This window comes from Procambarus clarkii, chromosome 25, assembly GCF_040958095.1.
Source record: "Procambarus clarkii isolate CNS0578487 chromosome 25, FALCON_Pclarkii_2.0, whole genome shotgun sequence".
NCBI lineage: Eukaryota > Metazoa > Arthropoda > Malacostraca > Decapoda > Cambaridae > Procambarus > Procambarus clarkii.
In genome coordinates this window covers 5,405,971-5,424,907 of record NC_091174.1, presented here as the reverse complement: position 1 = coordinate 5,424,907, position 18,937 = coordinate 5,405,971, and the positions used below count along the sequence as shown (strand labels likewise).

The 18,937-nt window shown below is 39.4% G+C and overlaps 2 protein-coding genes across 3 annotated transcripts in view; one reads left to right on the top strand and one right to left on the bottom strand.

Moving 5' to 3' along the window:
• LOC138368617 (katanin p80 WD40 repeat-containing subunit B1-like) overlaps nucleotides 1-8,926 on the bottom strand; it is a 119,022-nt gene extending 110,096 nt beyond the window's left edge. The window contains exon 1 of one of the 2 annotated variants that reach the window (XM_069331213.1): nucleotides 8,557-8,926. In XM_069331213.1, coding sequence (XP_069187314.1) covers nucleotides 8,557-8,605 — 49 coding nt within the window. In that variant the 5' untranslated portion in view covers nucleotides 8,606-8,926. The remainder of the gene's footprint in view (nucleotides 1-8,556) is intronic. The other variant, XM_069331214.1, reaches the window with a different exon arrangement.
• Nucleotides 8,927-9,255: 329 nt separating this feature from the next.
• LOC138368618 (UPF0598 protein CG30010-like) lies at nucleotides 9,256-18,727 on the top strand. Its single transcript, XM_069331215.1, has 4 exons — nucleotides 9,256-9,450; nucleotides 11,015-11,063; nucleotides 14,336-14,478; nucleotides 18,288-18,727. Exons 1-4 carry the CDS (start codon nucleotides 9,274-9,276, stop codon nucleotides 18,630-18,632), a joined length of 714 nt encoding a protein of 237 aa, XP_069187316.1. The 5' UTR covers nucleotides 9,256-9,273; the 3' UTR covers nucleotides 18,633-18,727.
• The last annotated feature ends 210 nt before the right edge of the window (nucleotides 18,728-18,937 follow it).

Genomic DNA, 18,937 nt, shown 5'->3' with positions numbered 1-18,937 from the left:
TGCAGTAAAAAAGGACACACACACAAGAGAGGAGGAGAGAAACAGGCATGACAGAACAACTTGTAAACACTCCACGCGGTCGTCATCATATTCAAAACAAACCCTTATTTGACACAGCTCCTCGACGCCCGCCCACTCCCACTCTCCCATGCCCGTCCCTCCCACTCTCTCCCACCGTCCCCTCCCACTCTTCCCACCTTTTATATGTATCATCTTTCATTTCTCTTCCCATCCTCCCCTCACTATTCTCGGTTCAGCTGAAAATTTGAGTTTCAAGCTCATATAACTAAACACTTATAATTATACAGAACACCTGTCCACCAGTTTCTCCACATCCACTCTCAACCCTCCCCCCAACCACTCCCCCTCAATCCTCCACATCCATCCCCCTCAATCCTCCACTTCAACTCTCCATGGGGCTTTAGCGTCCTGCACTTGGAGGCAGAGCAGCCTTGACCCATATCAACAACAACCTTCCTTATGATACCCGTTACTCATCCCAATGGTGCCAACACCCTTCATGCCTCCAGCCTCCCCCGCACACCGGCTGATTCAAGGTCAAGAGGCGGATACCAAGAACTGGAGCCCCACAAACGAACATACGTACCCACACACACACACACTTGGCCAATGACAAACATTATTCAACTTCGACTAATTTTGTCATCCTCCTTTCATTGATAGTTGTATACGCTACTTATCTCTAATATTAATATATTTACACTCATGCACACATTCACTACATTTGCGTCTGCAATCTTTAGTGTGCATGAGCATTTAACAAATGACGTACAAAAAACAAACTTCTCCACAAACTGCAAATTGCTAATAATACAAGCAAGTCCGAGAGCAAATTTCACCTGCGGAACAAAGTTTATTTGGAATCTACGCATAGTATAGTTCAAGTAAGTTTATTATGATAAACCATATCCCAGAAGGATAGAGTAGCTTACCTGGTTGATACCTGGTTGATGGGGTTCTGGGAGTTCTTCTACTCCCCAAGCCCGGCCCGAGGCCAGGCTCGACTTGTGAGAGTTTGGTCCACCAGGCTGTTGCTTGGAGCGGCCCGCAGGCCCACATACCCACCACAGCCCGGTTGGTCCGGCACTCCTTGGAGGAATAAATCTAGTTTCCTCTTGAAAATGTCCACGGTTGTTCCGGCAATATTTCTTATGCTTGCTGGGAGGACGTTGAACAACCGCGGTCCTCTGATGTTTATACAGTGTTCTCTGATTGTGCCTATGGCACCTCTGCTCTTCATTGGTTCTATTCTACATTTTCTTCCATGTCGTTCACTCCAGTACGTTGTTATTTTACTGTGTAGATTTGGTACTTGGCCCTCCAGTATCTTCCAGGTGTATATTATTTGATATCTCTCTCGTCTTCTTTCTAGTGAGTACATTTGGAGGGCTTTGAGACGATCCCAATAATTTAGGTGCTTTATTGCGTCTATGCGTGCCGTATATGTTCTCTGTATTCCCTCTATTTCAGCAATCTCTCCTGCTCTGAAGGGGGAAGTGAGTACTGAGCAGTACTCAAGACGGGACAACACAAGTGACTTGTCCCTATTTAAACTATTTCTACCCACTTGTATTTCAGGTCCCTCAAGAAGCCCACAAATCCATACTGCAAACACACAAACATATTGTACAAAAGTACATTAACTCAATAGTTATCACATAGTACACATTACAAGAACTTTAGCAATATACTCGTGGGGCACAATGTTTGCATCTCTTAAGAATTGTATTATACCACTATCACACATCCAAACAACTTGTCTGGGTACACGTGACAGGATGAACAATCCCGCGGGTTTTCTTCCTAATGGGGAGTGTTGTACATGCTGCTATGGCGGTGTGTCCACTCACAGGAATAAGTGGCGCTGCCTAATAAACTTGCCCCTCGGGGCAAAATTAAAAAAAAAAAAAATGATTTCCATAGGGACGCAGCGTGGTTAACATTCTCCACCACCACCACCACCCTTCTCAAATTGGCCATTGGGCAATCAGGCTGCCTGTCTCCATGGGGCCATGGATCAGGCAGGCTGTTTCAGTCAAGATGCGTGTTTTGGTCTGGCCCATGACTCAGACTAAATGTTTTCCTTTGCCTTTCTTTCAACCTGGCCATTGGATTTTTTTTTTGTATCAAACAAGCCTGTGTCCTCAGAGGTGGTGTTTACCCCCTACGAATACAAATATCAGATGACTTGATGCAAGTCCTGGGAAATGAAAAATGGCGTACCTATCTATTTAAAAATTGAATTGTAATATCTTATCTAAAACCAATAAGCGTTCTAATGCAGGCGATGAGTTACAATAACGTGGCTAAAGTATGTTGTCCAGACCACACACTAGAAGGTGAAGGGACGACGACGTTCCGGTCCGTCCTGGACCATTCTCACAATCGACTTGAGAATGAATGGTCCAGGACGGACCGAAACGTCGTCGTCCCTTCACCTTCTAGTGTGTAGTCTGGTCAACAAGCGTTCTAATCTTACAGCGCAATGGTGTAATCCCCCCCCCTTTTATCGTTATAATTGGTCTACAGATATGACTGAGTTCGGTTGAGTTTGTCAGTCCGCAGCAGACAGTGTCAACAAAGATCCCAGAGGGCTGTTCCGTGTGTCACGACGGGGTGGGGCCTGCAGTCGTGACGTCACCTCGTGCTCCTATTTTTAGCTTCACTGCTTAGTTATACTGCAAGTGAGGCAGGCAGCTGGTGGTGGGATATTACATTTTAATACATTTTATGTTAATTATTCTCACTTTTCCTCTAGCTCATCTTTCCTGCACATGCCAGATCAAGAGGCATGAATCATATCCAACTTTTGCGTGGTCTATCAACGCATATTTTACACTATTAAAGCATTGTTTTCAGTAAAACTGTGTTAACTTATTACATGTACTGCTCAATACTCTAAACACGAGACATAGTATGGGATTCATAAATACAGCTGTATACAAAAGCCCTCGTATACAATTTCATGTAAATAAAACGTATTAATTATGCAAAGTTTACGTAAATCCTCGGTTTACTGGTCTACAATGGGAGCAGAGTCAGCAGTCCAGCTTAATCCTTTCTCAGCCACGACCACAGAGCAGCAGCAGCAGCAGCCTGGAGCCCACACAACCTCGTTATCGATGGTGGTGGTTTTAGAAACAGCTACACGTAACAAACAGTTCCAAGCAGCACGGGCTCTGGCGAGCCCGTCGTACTTACCTGGCACAGGAGATGTGTTACAGAACCTTGGTAATTCGCAACACATTTAGGGCAAGTTAGTTCAGTCATTTATTATACACCCTATACCCATCCCGTAGGCGGCGGTGAAAAGGGTTACACATGTTCATAAATGGTTCAGGAATCGAAGACAAAGGCACGTGGTGTATTATTTTATTACAGGCAAGAGCTGTAACGGTCAAGATCAGTACCAAACAGCACAGGTATCTTTATCCCAATCATTCTTTTGAAAGACGTAAAACAAAGCAAGGATGACTATAGAGAATAGAGTGCAGAAGTACGAAAGGTGGTTGTTGTTAAAGATTCGCTACCTGAAACAAAGAGTTCCAGGTAACACAGGCTATGGTGAGCCCGTAGAGCCTTTATACGAAAGGCATAAACAAAGGAAGCTTGACATCACCAAGTCGGTATTGACCCCTTTAACAGCGGATTCGAAACATACGAATTTATATTTAAAAAATATGAAAAACATTAAAGTGAACTAGTAAAGTTTAAAAACATAGAATGACACTTCAGAATAAAACTTGTTGGATGTCAATGGGGCCTATTGCACCCATGTAATACATGGGCCAGTAGGCCTAATGCAGCATTCCTTTCATTCATATTCTTGAATGGTAGGCCTAGATAGGAGAAACGAAGAAATACCTGAGCGACAAAGCAAGCAAAGTCAAGGAGAGAGGAATTGCCATGGTCTTGCTGCAGTCAATTACGGATGAATAAAGACAGGAGGAAGGCGTTTCGAGTGGATACGCACTACCAAGAGGCCGGTGGTGCCGTAAATCAAAAACAACGGTCTGGCGATTGTAAAAAGCCATGGAGCTGTGTGTAACGGGAGCACTCTCCCTGACAGCACGCCCTACAGTCCATATTATTGTTTACATTCCATCCATAGTGGCCATAGGTAGTCAGTTTTGGAGGCTAGGTTGGCAGGTCATGCTCTCTACAGGCCATCCACACGCCTGCAGCCAATAAGCCAAATTTGCAACCTGCAATTTCTTCCCTGATTCCCGTCCCTGAGGCCTGGTCGAGGACCGGGCCGCGGGGACACTAAAAAGCCCCGAAATCATCTCAAGATAACTTGAAGATAACCCCCACCCCCCTCTCTCCCCCACCCCAAACAAGGACATCATACAAGAACCTTCTCAGTCAGTCTGACAGCAGCACCTCAAACTACGAACATTTTCTTCTCAGGTCTCGAGTGAGTCGTTAACTATAATGAGCAATGTGGCAATTTGTCTATAATGAGCTAACCATTCGTAACTGACACACTTCGACCCATCAAGGCTGAAAATTAGTTTCCCCTTTAAAACCACCGTCCCTGAACATCTCTGAGTGAGAGTAAGGCAAAAACTCGGTAAGTATACGCCAATATAACTCCCAGAGGTGTGTTTACCAGCAATTCCGAAGTGGCGGAGTGGAACAACCTTGGTCTATTACTGACTTCTTTAATACTAGGCTACACTCTCCTTATTAACATTCATATACACTAAGATCATTTGCTTGCAAAAGGATTTTGCTTTAAACAAGTAAGAGCACAATGGCCACACTACAAGCACACGGCAATTTCATATTTATCTTTTGTGTTTTTTTTTTACATTACAGTGAACACTAGTTCCTGGTCTCACGTAAGTTTTAATTGTTTTGACTACCCATTACATCATATTTAAATGAAATTTTAATGATATAGCATCTTGATGAAAATCATATTTTGGCAATATGTTTTACAGAGTCCAAGGCTATGGTCCTGAGCTCAGCCCTCGTGAAAATTGATGTCTCAAGGCTACAGGCAATATATGCATCATAAGAATGCTTAGCCATACAATTTGAAATGTATGCATCAGTTGATAAGGAAACGTGCCTACTTCAATGTTCAAATATTCGAAGGATGATTGTTTAATTATACAAGTACAACACTGTCAATGCATAATGAATACTATGCTCCAAAATTGGTTTATGCAAAAGTGCCATACACCAATGCCACTTTCTAAGGCATTCTGGAAAGGCACTAGTTAAATTGGATTCCAGGATATCTTCTACAGTCCATATTAAGAAATACAGGTACAGGATTCCATGTTACAGTGGCACACATACTGGAAGAATTTTATGATGCTGTGGGTGTATAAACTGGATCTTCACCTTGAAAACCTTGACCAAGAATCTATAACTCATAATTTGTGCTAGGTAAATATTTCAAGATTATTAAGCACTGCAATTGAGAAATAAGTTGTGATAGGTTTAGAAATACTACAGAGCTTCTGCAGTGAGAGAAAGGAAAGTACTTGCAGTGAAAGTGAACCGAGTGAATGGCTCCATGTTAATTAAAAGGTGATGATAAGACTGCATAAAGATATCATGGTTGTTCAACTTGTACACTGATTAGGCACAGAGTGCACTGTAACCAGCAATGAAAGTGACAATACATATACAGTACAAGGCATGTGGGAAACAATGTTACTCGAGAACAAAAAAACTACACAATCGGTACATTATTACAACAGAGAAGCAGCTGAACAGCAGACGAGTTTGCAAGTCCAAATATATACGCAAATATTAAATATAGTACAGGTACTGGACTATATAAAAGGCTTTTTAAGGAAAGAGAAGGAGAGAAAGGGGTGATTTAGTGTAATAAATTGTTTTAATTCCCTATATAAACTTTATATCTTGTTTTATAAAGTATTTATTTCATAAAGACTTCATTGGCTTTATTTAAATAAATGATGCAACACTTTTCAAACTATTTTCATTGCTACTTCTGCCAAACAAAGAATCTTATACTGTATGCACAAGTTCATAGAGCATATACTATAAACATTATAAAACAAATATAGTACCTGAACATTACATTTTTTAAAGCACTATACAATTTACTGCTTTTGAGTCTGCTCATGATGTAGCTATATTGAGTTTGGAAGAGGAGTGAGCAAAGAGAAGTAGGACGCTTGATTAAAAGTTATTCATCCTATAACCCACAAAGGAAAGGATAACATACCAACAATAAATAAATAAACCAGCAATCATGCCCAAGGGATGCAAAGGAAACACAAAAAGCAATGAGAGGAAAATCATATTCATTCAATACCTTTACAGTCTGCTGGTTTCCATGGGCTCTGACTAAACAAACACCTGAGCCCCAATCGCCTATGTATATGTAGTGAAGTGTGTGACATTAATAAGGCCTTCCATTATTGACAGTCTAGCCATATTTATATTGAAGCAACATAGCCTTTGGCCAAAAGATCATATGATGCAAAGAACCTAAGATGAAAAGCAGTTTATATACAGGTAACAGAATTAACAATTTTCTAAATCCCTGAATTATAAATTTACTGATAAGGCTATTATTACAAATTTGCCTACATTAATATTATTTCACATTGATAGCCATTTATATAGTTCCATACACCAAAGCAATCCTTTTTGTAAACTATGAAAATGTAAAATAAAAGCAAAATATACTATACGTATAGTCTTTCCATAATTTAGAGAAACTTCAGATATAAAAATAAATTATTAACACCTACAAATCAACTTTAGGTTAAAATTTTGTACATGAAGATAAATAACAAATTTGCTTTACAATGCAGTTTCCCATCTAAGTTTGTGCCCTGATAACATGGGAATTCAAGCAATTTGAAGTACAAAGTTATTGCTCAAATACACCTCTGTATGCGATATATTATTATTAAAGTACAGTATGGTTGATAATATGCATATTGCTTGGTCAGTCAGATTAAGCACCATTGAGTGACTTGTGACTACATGGACACTGCCTCACTTGTCCTTGTTTAGAAGTGAATTTTGAATGGTAACTGCCCAGCTCCATGGCTGTTTGGATTAAACATAATCCAAGCAGTTGCCATATTCTGAGAACACTATTATGCTATACTGTATTGTTTCAAAGGGTAGACACACCCAATTTTTGTGCCATTGCAGTCATTCGACACAACACTGAAAAAATTTATAGTGCCTGCACAACTAAGTTTAAAGAGACCCTAAAAATACTGTACCTGGGATATCTTAAATATACTCTAAAAACGTAATAAACCATGAAAGGTGCCCAATAAAAACTTATTAGAATATAATTTTTTCCCACGATTCAGTGTATGGTTTTTATGAAAATTACAGTTATTTAATAAATCTTTTACTTTCAGGTGGATGTGTGTTCCTTAAAGTATAAGATTACATGGGTAGATGACTGTATTATAAAAAGTGTTTGGAGACTGTTACAGATATGAGCATATTTTCTAGTCTTCAGATGTCAAAACTATGTACAAAATTATCTTTAAATCATTTGAAAATATCACTGATGCATGCCAAACATACCATGCTACTGTGCATATTTATATCAGATCTTTAAGATCAATGGTTCCCAAGGAATGTGTCACTGGACATGAATGTACAGTTTCTAGTTTTCAGGTTCATGGGGAGAAGCAAAAAAATCACCAAACAATAATGAAAACAATAGTAACGAGTATCGTTATGTCCTGCTTCCATTTTTAATACCAGACTTTAAAGCTCAGCAATACCAGAGAAATGCACCTCTGTATGCAATACTTGGATAAACCTTGGATACTTGGCACCCATCTCCAGACACCCAAATCCAAACATCCAGGAATCATAAGAGACAAGGAAAAACTGAAGCAAGCCAAATAGTTTGTAAGAATGAAGGGAGGTAATAGACAAAGTCGTCACAACTTGATAAGGGTCAAAGACATACCCAAAATGTTGTCGCTTCATTTCATGCTTGGGTCAAGTTATTTGTTTTCAGCCACATTATGGCTTATTTCCTGTGTATAATAGACCATAATATACAGAGTTAAAGAGAAACTCCCTTACAATAACAAATCTTGTTGTCTAGAGTAATAAGAGTAATAAGTCATGCTGTTAGGAGATCCACACTAGGGATTCCAGACACTTGGATGTCAAATGAGACTACAGTACTGTATCAATATTTGTGGGTAGGCCTACTAATATCCGGTGTCATTTTGTACAATGTCTCCTCTTCTGAATAATTCAATAAACTTTGCAATAAAATTATTGTAGTTATTTTTGAGGTAAATAGTGGAAACTAACAATTTATAAGACTGGCACTAGATCAATAGGGTGAAGTAGGACACTGCACTATTTTTGTTTTTATCATAAACCAAACCATAATTCATACATAATATAAAAAAAAACATATCAAGGCACCACACTAACCGCGTGAACACAAATAGAAGCGAAACACAAATAAAAATAACGTTTTGGGGGAAGAGTTATTGCCTAGGAAACCGCCCCCAGAGCTACACAGAATAGCTCTACCTTAATACTCACGTAATTTCCATGTTCTCTTTGACAGATTGGGAGACCGATTAGGGTTCATGTTGGCCAGATAAAATAATCCTCCATCCAAGAAAACCTGAGCCGTGGGAGGGCCTGACAACGATGACACCGAATCAGCTGGTCCTTGAACCTAGTGTAAACAACCACCTGGTAAATGAGCTTCTTCCTAGTATATACACTTCTCCCACTCCCCCAGTGGGCGCTTCACTCAGGTCAGCGGCGCCATTACTTCACTTCACTCTCCCGCACCACATAAACGTCAGCACTGGCTCACTGTGGCGTCAACAAAAGGTCCCCCGGCAGCAACAGTACCCGTCAACACGACCCTACAGCCACAACACCATTTCAGGTTTTCCGACACAACAGCCGATGCCAGACTGTAGAGTTGGTGTGATTGGTTGGTCTTGGAAAGGCAGCCATTCTCATTGGTTAGTCAGCGGGAGGCAAGATTGCATTCAACCAATCATGTCATAGTTTCTGTGTTTATTATGGCTTTCATGAAACACAGTCACAACAGAAACTATAAATATTTACTACACAATGCTTAATATTAAAAGAGATTTTCATACTATTGGACCTATATTTGTATTTAATAAATGTATAAGTATTGTAAAATAAGATTTATATTGAGTAAATAAATTAAATTGTAAAATTCCAACTAATTTATGCTCTTATCTAACCCATAATGCCCTATAGCGTAATGTAAATATGTTGACCACAACACTTGGTAGCAGTATAAGTCCGTCTCTGATTGTTTCAGCCTGCAGAAGGTTGCATGCTTCCCGGAGATGGTGCACGAGTCTACAGCTGACGGAGTACGTGCAGGGGCAGTCACCAGAGCCCAGAGTCAGGGAATACTTCTACTATGTCGACCACCAAGGAATGGTAGATGGGAATGAGATCTTTTTTTGTCAATTTTTTAGAATTAGTTGAGTTTTTATTTGTAAGTTTCATAGGGGCCTTTGCGATTTTGTCATTTGGCTTCGATTTGGTTCGCTTGCTCAGAGGTGACAGGCTGCCTGGCGCCTCTATCGTCTAAGAGTCCCAGGGTATCGATAGATAATCTTTCAGTTCTTTATGTGGGACTGGGGCTCGACTCTGCGAGAAACGCCAGGATGTCGCCAAGTATCTGTCTTACAGTGTGTTTATTTGCCATAAGGAGCAATGATTTTTCTGCCAACAGGTAATGTCTAACCTCCAGACTTGGAGTTTTTCCCAGACTCTGGAACGACTGGATACATACAGCCCGGTGCTGTAGCTGCCCCAACCCATTAATAACATCACTGATATCACAGGGGCCTTTGTGATATTTTTATTTCTTTTTATTAATATTATTTACTTTGTAGTTATAAAAAAATGTAAATATGTATGTATCTATAATGTAAACATTGTCATCAGGGTCATGAAATAATGTTGGTGTGGAATGTGACAAATTAAACGGATCATATTTTTCTTAAAGTTCCATATGTCTTTTAATATTTTGATGAATATTCTATGCAATGAATTTTACCTATTACAGAATATACTTAAATTCTATGTTGTCAAAATCCTCTGGGATACTGTATATATTATGTGGCATGGAATTAGAATTTTAGCCAAATTTTGTAGCTCTAATATTAGTAGACAATAAAAGTTTATTATATGCCTACCAATCTGTAAAAGTATTTCCATGTCACTGTAGTAGCAGTACTTGTAATACAGGCTATCTGTGTTGTTGCTTGATATTAAATTAGATGTTGTTACTTGCTGTGAATTTAGGTAAGTACTGTACAAGCAATTAAAACAAGATAACACCTAGACTAGGTCTGAACTGAATATTTTATTCAATAAAATTTGTTAGGCTTTAGATATAAGATTTAAATATTTTTTTTTTATCCAACATAACACTGTATACTGTACATGTTTTCTAAGTTTTAATATTCATTCCCACAACAGTAATACAGACACCTTTCCTACAGTATATAAAAAAAAGTGCCTCATTTGCCATTTTCTGTACCTTACAGTTCTTATTTTAGCTTGTTTATTTCAATCCTGAATGTTTCCCACCACCTATTACAGTGGTAGAAATAAGGCTATGGAGATTGGTCACATTTAAGATTATACAAATTCACAGAGAGTAATCACTCTAACGTGATGTGTCAATCAGAAATTACGGCTCCTACAGATTTTCTCCTTATGCAACTTGCTATCCATAATTTCAGATCAGATATGCACTTCATTAGAGTTCAGGTTCATTTGTTTTCCTCTTCATAATAGCTTTCTGAAAATAGTTGATAAATGTTTACAGTGTAATTGGCTTAGTTATGTAAGACAAACGTAATGGTCGGTACAGGTAAGTATACTCAGTTGGAATGCTTCATTCCTGGGCCAAGCATATTGGAGTTTATATACTATTTATCACTAATGTCTTGTTTTAGCTGTAATTAATTCTAATTTCTTTTTTTTTCAGCTCTTTTTGGATGATGCAAGAATCAAGAACTTTACATCTTGCTTTAAAGGCAGGTGAATTTGTATATAATATAATATATGAGAATCTACAGGAGCCATGATGAGGGTTCGAACCTATGATCTGGGTGTTCCCAAATGAACGCTCTAATCAACTACACCATGACGTAGTCAAAAGAAGTGCAACCTGGGGCACAACCTGGTGTACAACCTGCGGTAGCGCATAGGTTCGAACCCTTATTATGGCTCATGTGGATTTTCCCATTGATATATCACGATAATGTTATTTCTGTGTATATTATATTACACTACATTATATTATATTATATTATATTATATTATATTATATTATATTATATTATAATGATGATCCATTCACTTGGACCATCAGAGCCTCAAACTGCAGACAACAAATGCAACAGTCCACAGTCCTACCAACTCAGCCATGAGTGCCCACAATAAGGAAGGCTCTCAGCGACACCAAACTGGTATTCAACTGGAACTTAAGGCCAGTTGAATACCAATGACATAAAGAGGAGCCTTACCACATCTGGATGTCCAACTGAGAGTCCCCGTTACCTAATGCCTAGTAACTCGGGTGTTAATGTTGGTCATCCAGAGGGGATTATAGTGATCCCCTGAAAGAACAGCAAGCAGTTGGAATGGGACTGTTTGTACATATCAGTCTTGGCTAACACCTACATTGACTTTAGTGTTGCACATTCTGGTGGTGCTGCCACCCACAGGGGATCGGCGGTCTCAGAAGCACAGAGAACTGGATCACCACTACAATTTTGTCCCCATTGCTTCCAAGACACCTGGTGTCTAGGGTAAGAGTGCCACTATTTGCTTTTGTTTAAGACTCTAGGTTCTATGTTAATTGGAAAAAACGAGAGACCCTAGAACTACCAGCTTCTTTTTTTCAGCCCCTCAGCATGGTAATACAGAGGGTTCAAGGTTCCTGCCCATCATGTGAGCAGCTATTTATGGTTATATATTTTATTTATATAAAATATACTCTTTAAGGATTCAAGAGATCCACTGTTCAATTGGAAAAACCATAACACATTAGTACCATATGTTCGAGACACATTTTCACATGCCTCCTTCACTATCTATCTTAATACAAATATTTGATTAACATAACCTCTTTCGCTAAGAAAACCAACCTTTTTCATCATTGACCAATTATTCGGTTTACCCGTGTTTACTTGAGGTCACCACCAGTGGCCACGATGATAAGAAACTGGCAGCTTGATAAAGGTCCCCCATTTTCCTGATGATTTTTTCCAGCTGGATTTTGAAGAGCTATGTTTTGACATGGCTGTTGCAGGTATATGGTTACATGGGTTTAGTACCCTATGAGCTTAAAACCGTCTCCTATATTCTGACCTACGTTGTGCCTTGTTGAGCTTGAAGCCATTTCTCCTTGAATGTTTTAAATGTAACTACAGTATTCCAATAACTATTTTGTCATGTACTCGGCCTACTACAGTGTATAACTAATAGACCTATAGTTATTATGGTCACAATAATCATACTCTATTTTTATATAAGGGTACTATACAGTCACACTTTTTTTTAAAGCTAGACCAGTTCTACTTCACAGATCCCAAAACTACAACCTGGAAATGTACCTTAGGGAAAATGGAGACAGCATCCAGCTGAAACCACGGTGACATGTAATACAGCATACCAATCTGGAGAATAACCACTCAAGTTTGTGCCACCTATTGGGTGGTAGTATATATGGATTATATATACTTTATATATAATCTTGATGTCGAAAAATACATGACAAACGTGCCACTAGAACCCAAGAGGAACTGACCGTCTGGTCTATTAATAAACGTATAGAAGTACCAGATGGTTTTGGCCTGGCTACTCTTGCAATGCCCAAAAGGTTTTGGTGTGGCAAAAAGTGCGCAGCACTAAGGAATTAAATCTAAAGATTCCTTGTTCACCACCCAAGGATTTTCTTTGGCTGGTGTCATGTATAAACATACAGGGCACATCTACAGACAAGGCATAACCAAGTATAAATAACCTCCTTTTTTATTTTTTTATAAGTACACAGTGAACTTAATCAACTCCCATTAAGAAGTCCCAAGCACTACCCAAACACTGGAGCATCTCATTAGGAGAAACTCCAAAAAGAATGGGCCTATCTTCTGTGCCATGTAAGTATGACGGGCGCACCATAGCCCATGTTGCTTGGAACTCTTTGTTCCGAGTAGCTGAATCTTAAACAACAACAAACGACAGGAAGGACAACACTCAAGCCCTTCAAAGTAGATAATTCTGGTGAGAAAATAAGAGCAAGATGAATCCTGAGGAGATAACTACTAAGCCAGTTAGTGATCTTTACCAGGAAGCAGCCCACAACGGCTAACTGCCAATTTGTTTCTCTTCCAGACAGGATTGGAACCATGAACCTACAGATGTGAATCAGTCGTTCACCACTAGACCACAGAGCCAGGATAAGAATTTGTGATGAGACAGGGAGAAGGAATGGTGCCTAACCAGTTGGGCTGTATGGTAGAGCAACATTCTCGCTTCGTGCTGATCAGCGTTCACTCCCAAACTGTCCAAGTGATTGGCCAACATTTCTTACCCACCTTCCCCATCTCATCCCAAATCCTTATCCAGATTCCTTCCAAGTGCTATATAGTTGTAATGGCTTAGTGCTTTTTCCCTTATTAAGGAGATAACCATGAAACAATGTCGGGGGCAAACTGTTGGCTAAAGTCACTCAGGATGAAGAGCATAAATACAATCGTGAAGCATAATGCGATAAAAAAATACAATGCATGGCCCTCTATGGGATATTAAAATCCTAAGGAAAGTTAACCCCATTTATCTCAAAAACAGTATCAGTCCTCTAAAGAATTAGTTGACTGGTCCCAAACACACAAGTGAGGTGATGGGCAGGCAGGTGGAACCTTTGGACGTCCTGATCTGCCATCTGGTGGTACTATTTGATACTACACATGGTTTTTTGACATTAGACACACTTTTACTTGCCCCATTTACATCTTTTCTGCTTTTCATCAAGATATGTATTTTGTTTGACTTTGGCTATACTTTGTGGGCAGTTTTACTTGGTTAAGAAATTGATTCTTATGCTCTCCTCGGCTATGAGCATACCAGATTCTGGTTCTGGTGCTTTGTTGGACTCAGGACTGTGTGAGTCCTGAGGATTGGTAGTTTTGTGGCTGTTTCTGCAGTGCCAGAGTCAGTATGCTGGGAAGCTACAGAGAGCCAGCTAGAAAAGTATTCTTTGGGGCATAGATTTTTTCTAATTAGTGCTTTTTTTTTTGTGCAGAGAAGAAGTTCCTTCAGTTTTTCTTCAGCCGACTTTGCTTCAATAAAACGGCAAGATATCCAGAGTTTCCGTTTTTCTCTCCATGTGGTCGTGAAAGGAACTTCATAAGATGTGATGATCTGCCACTGGTATTCACAAATTTGGTAAGATATAACTCATTATCTTTAATTTTGTTAGGATGTTTTTAGTCATATTTCTCTGCTTTGGGCATTTCTTAAATTGAAAGTTGGATGGTATCTGTGGGAAGTACAGAACAAATAAAAAATTGTCCCCTAAAATGTGCTGTGCTGCTTTCGCCTGGGCATGACGCAGCATTGCGTCATCCGTTTACTGTCGGTAATGCCGGGGATGACGCAGCATTGCGTCAACCACTTTAAATAATCGCCAAAAATCAGGTTTTTATCCGATTTTGGGGGGACTGGTTTTAAAATGCGCGCCAATGTCTTCCCATTTTCTTTGTTGAGCCTCGTGGCCCTCAGGCGGCTTGGCACACGCCGTGGGCCCATTGTTTTCGCTCCACTGTTGTGCCCAATGTCGCCTCCCCTTGCATCTCAAACGTGTGAACATTTCGGCTATTTTCCGTGGCTATATTTCTTACTGCAGCTTTAGAAGCTATCTACGCTTACTCCACGATGGATAGTGATCATGAACAAGGCCCTTCCAGGAAGAAAATTGCGAAAGAAAGGCTTGAAAAGGGCGGGAATTGGGAGTGTAGCTGGAAGGCGTCTTGAGCGCTCACTTGCGGCTAACGCGTGGCCCGTCTTCAACTCGTCGGCGGTTGGAGCGTGACCAGGTTTTTTATTTTATATGCTAATGTTCCTCTAGAGAATTTTATTGCGAACCCATTGAGACCAAAATGAAAAACCTAGGACGAAAATTGAGGTGACCAGAGTGAAAATAGTGAAAGCATTTTATTGTGTTTGCGCGCTCCTGGGTAACTCGTTCGCACTTTCTCTGTTTGCTGCGGGTAATTAGCCGGGCTTTTGGAGTTTATATGCATTTAGTGCTGTAGAGAATTCTATTGCGAACACAATGATACAAAATTTAATCTCGTAGGACGAGAATTAAGGTGACAAAGTTGAAGAGAGTATACACTTTTCAGAATTTACACGCGCTCCCATGACACCCTGGGTCCCATATCGCACAGTTGAGGGGTGGCGCGCGGGGTACGCCAAAGTGTTAATGCAATGTTGGCATCAAGGCATATATAGTACTAGAACTTTTAAAAACAGCAACTTTGCACTGAGAAACAATTTGGGTTCAAAAGTCACATGTTGTATATACCTAATATATTATTAGCATCATCTATTATGCAGTGGAGAGTATCTGCATATTGAACCCATTTGTGCTCATAGCTACAAGAAATTTGAATAAACCTTTCAACAATCTCTAGAATAATGTACTTATTTATAAACTAACTTGCATTCCTGCCCAAAACAGGTAATTAGAAGACTCATTAGAATCGTCATGAAAATAAATAGCTTTTTCATTCTTCAGTGGCAAAACTGCAAAAGCCTAAATCCAGTGCTCCTTAATGTCAATGACCTCCCACTACGATCATTAACCAGTATGCTGCTGATGTCATTTATGTTCAGTAGTAACTTCCAGCTATGAAGGCACAAACAACAAACTTCACAGTAACTAGGAAAGCTAATGAAAATCTAGTCCTAACAGCCAGATGGAAAGAGAAAGTAGAGAATTTTCAGGCCAGACTATTAGATGATATCCTTACATGACAGAGAATGACAGCAGAATCGGATGGAAGCCCATGGTCATGAAGACTACCAACAAAGTACTGTATAAAATATCTTTACTGTTAAACTCAGCAAATCATGTAAATTTAAAGCTAGGGATGGTCAATATCAACTGACAATGCTTGTATAATTTAAAAAAAAGTGTTAATGCCATCATATAGAAAATACAAGTTCAAAATAGAACCCTTCACTTTGCAGGTAGAAGTAAAACAGACCAGTTGTATATAACCTTCAAAATCATACCCATGAACATGAGACTACTTTCCAAATGCCAATGAGTACATCTCAGATAAGAGAGAACTCCCTAGTCATCATGAACTGTGAAATCCAAGAATCTTAACACAATTACACAAAAGCAGACTCGGCAACAAAATGTTAGAAGATTTCACCCTCGAGTGACGCGTGTTATTTCCGGGTAACCACCCTATTTGAAACTTGATAAATGCCTACAAAGTTACTTCAGTTTACTAAAATGATCAGTAAGCCATCCTCCAGGTAATCAACAAGCTGAAATACTGTAACATTAATTGAAGATGCTAGATAAGGCTGGAGGTAAGGAATTTTGACATTCCTTGACTCGCAGACTAGCAAATGTTGATTCTTGCACTAATAAATTTTCTGCTTCTCCCATATCTCATGTATTATGTATTAATAACAATTATTATGTGTTTTATGTGTAAATAACAAGGGGAGAGAAGGTGAGTGAGGCAGGTGGCATAATTACCAACTGCCTCCTGGTAACAAAATGCTGCCTTCCATAAATCTTCACTGTGGTAGTTGGTTGAGAAACTATCCAATGCATACGTATTTACACATTATTTATGATTTGATGTAATAAGCTATCTATTTATCTCATCTTTCACTTTATGTAGGAAGATATTGCTCATAAATTTATTTAGTTAATAATTTGTCATGGGAGGGCTTCTTCAATAACTCCCCATAGCTAACCACATGGACAGCTCCACACACGTCATGTCTCGCCAAGCCCTAGTGAGTCATAACAAGCGTACAGAGGACCAGAAACCAAACTTGGTCTCCTTGGAGAGGTGCAAGTAGCAGGGAATTCCAGATAACCCCTAATGAAAAGACCATGCCAGCAATTAAGAAGAGGAAAACAAAACAAACGCAAAGGAAGATATGAACGCTTGTTTTCTGGAGGGGCCAAACAGCGACTACCTGTAGGTGACTAACCAGATAGAAAATGAAAAAAAGGACTCATCAGGGAAGAATGAGAACAAGGATCAAACTCCCAAAGGTGAGAGGGCAGGATGGAATACCCTACCCAGGGCAACACAAGCACCACAGAGACCAGGGATACTAGCCAGTTATCGAACTGCCATGACCCTGTCAGACCTCCAAAAACCCTTAGACTTGATATCAACCCAAGACATTAGAAAATCCTCTTAATCCTCTTAAGGATTGAGAACAATCAATATAATCACTAAAGAGTGGTTAACTTGGCCACCCAATAGCCACCCCATAGTCAAACCAGAGCTGCAGGATAGACTTCTGACCCAAGTTTATGAAACAAGAGGAGAGGTTGAAGGCAAACTCCACTAAAGGTCCCAGGAGATTACCCGGAGGGACCATGCAACCTAGGTCTAGGAAATGGCAAAAACTATTATTCAAAATTCACTTGAATACAGTCATCCATTCATTTAATATGATAAAATCATCTATGTTCACTCTCTCTAATCTTTAGAATTAATGAATTTTACACTTCAGGTTCTTGGCTCACAACCAAGAGACCAGGGTTCGATCTCTCGAGTAGGACTGAGATGGCTGGGCACTTTTCTTTCGCCTAATGCTTCTGTTCACTTAACAGTAAAATAGACACCCAGGAGTTAAGCAACTGTTATGGATTGCATCTTGGGAAAGGTCAGCAATTGGCCTAGGGGGATCCTTAGTAAGCCTAGATACAGGCTACCTGTTCCAAACAACAGGAATTAATTTCCTGACACCATATAATATATACTATGCTGCTCATAGTGTCCATTTCTGCTACTTTAACTTCATGTTTCATGTTCATTCCATGCTAGTATTACCCTACACTCAACCTCATTTCAGCAAATTCCTCTTTTTGTTGATATTAGGTATTTAATCTGAGTATCCATTTCTAGCTATGATCAGTTGTCGTAATTTTAGTTTCCTTCCCTCTCAAAAAATTAATACGATTTGCAATTTTTTGTTCTTTCCAGGTAAGGAAAGATGCACCATTAGGTCCAGAAGAGCACATTGCATATGGTAATGCAGGTGACTTAATGACCTTTCCATTCCAACCATCTGAATTATGCATGCAAGTTGAGACAGGGCGAGTATACCACCCAGCTCCTGAACGTGTTGGAGGTGTGGGACTCGTCAGGTCTCAGTTAGCCATCCAGCTCTCAGCACACTTTGTCTTTAGAAACGGTGAACACCAACCTCCAACTCACATATACTGGAATGATAAACAAGTAGAATTGTCCCAAAACTTAGTACCAGTGCTGCAAAGTTTAGAATATGTTAGAAAATATAGTTTAGGACTTTTGAAAGATAAAATTTAATACAGGGTCTATGTATTTCTTTTTCTGTAGTTTATGTATATGGTGATAAATTTATGGTACTCCCATGTACAGTATATTAAAAGGTACAATACTGTGATGGTATTTTATCATACAAAGTTGATTGGCATACATGCAATGATAATCATATTTAATAGTGTTGGATTTAACCTTCTGTTGTTTCATGGTTTGGTAGTTTGTTTATAGGAGTTGCCTTGATAATGAGTTATACGACACTTCAATAAATATTTATTAACGTGATTTTTAAAATAATACTGTACAGTATTTGAATTATGATGGAAGGAATG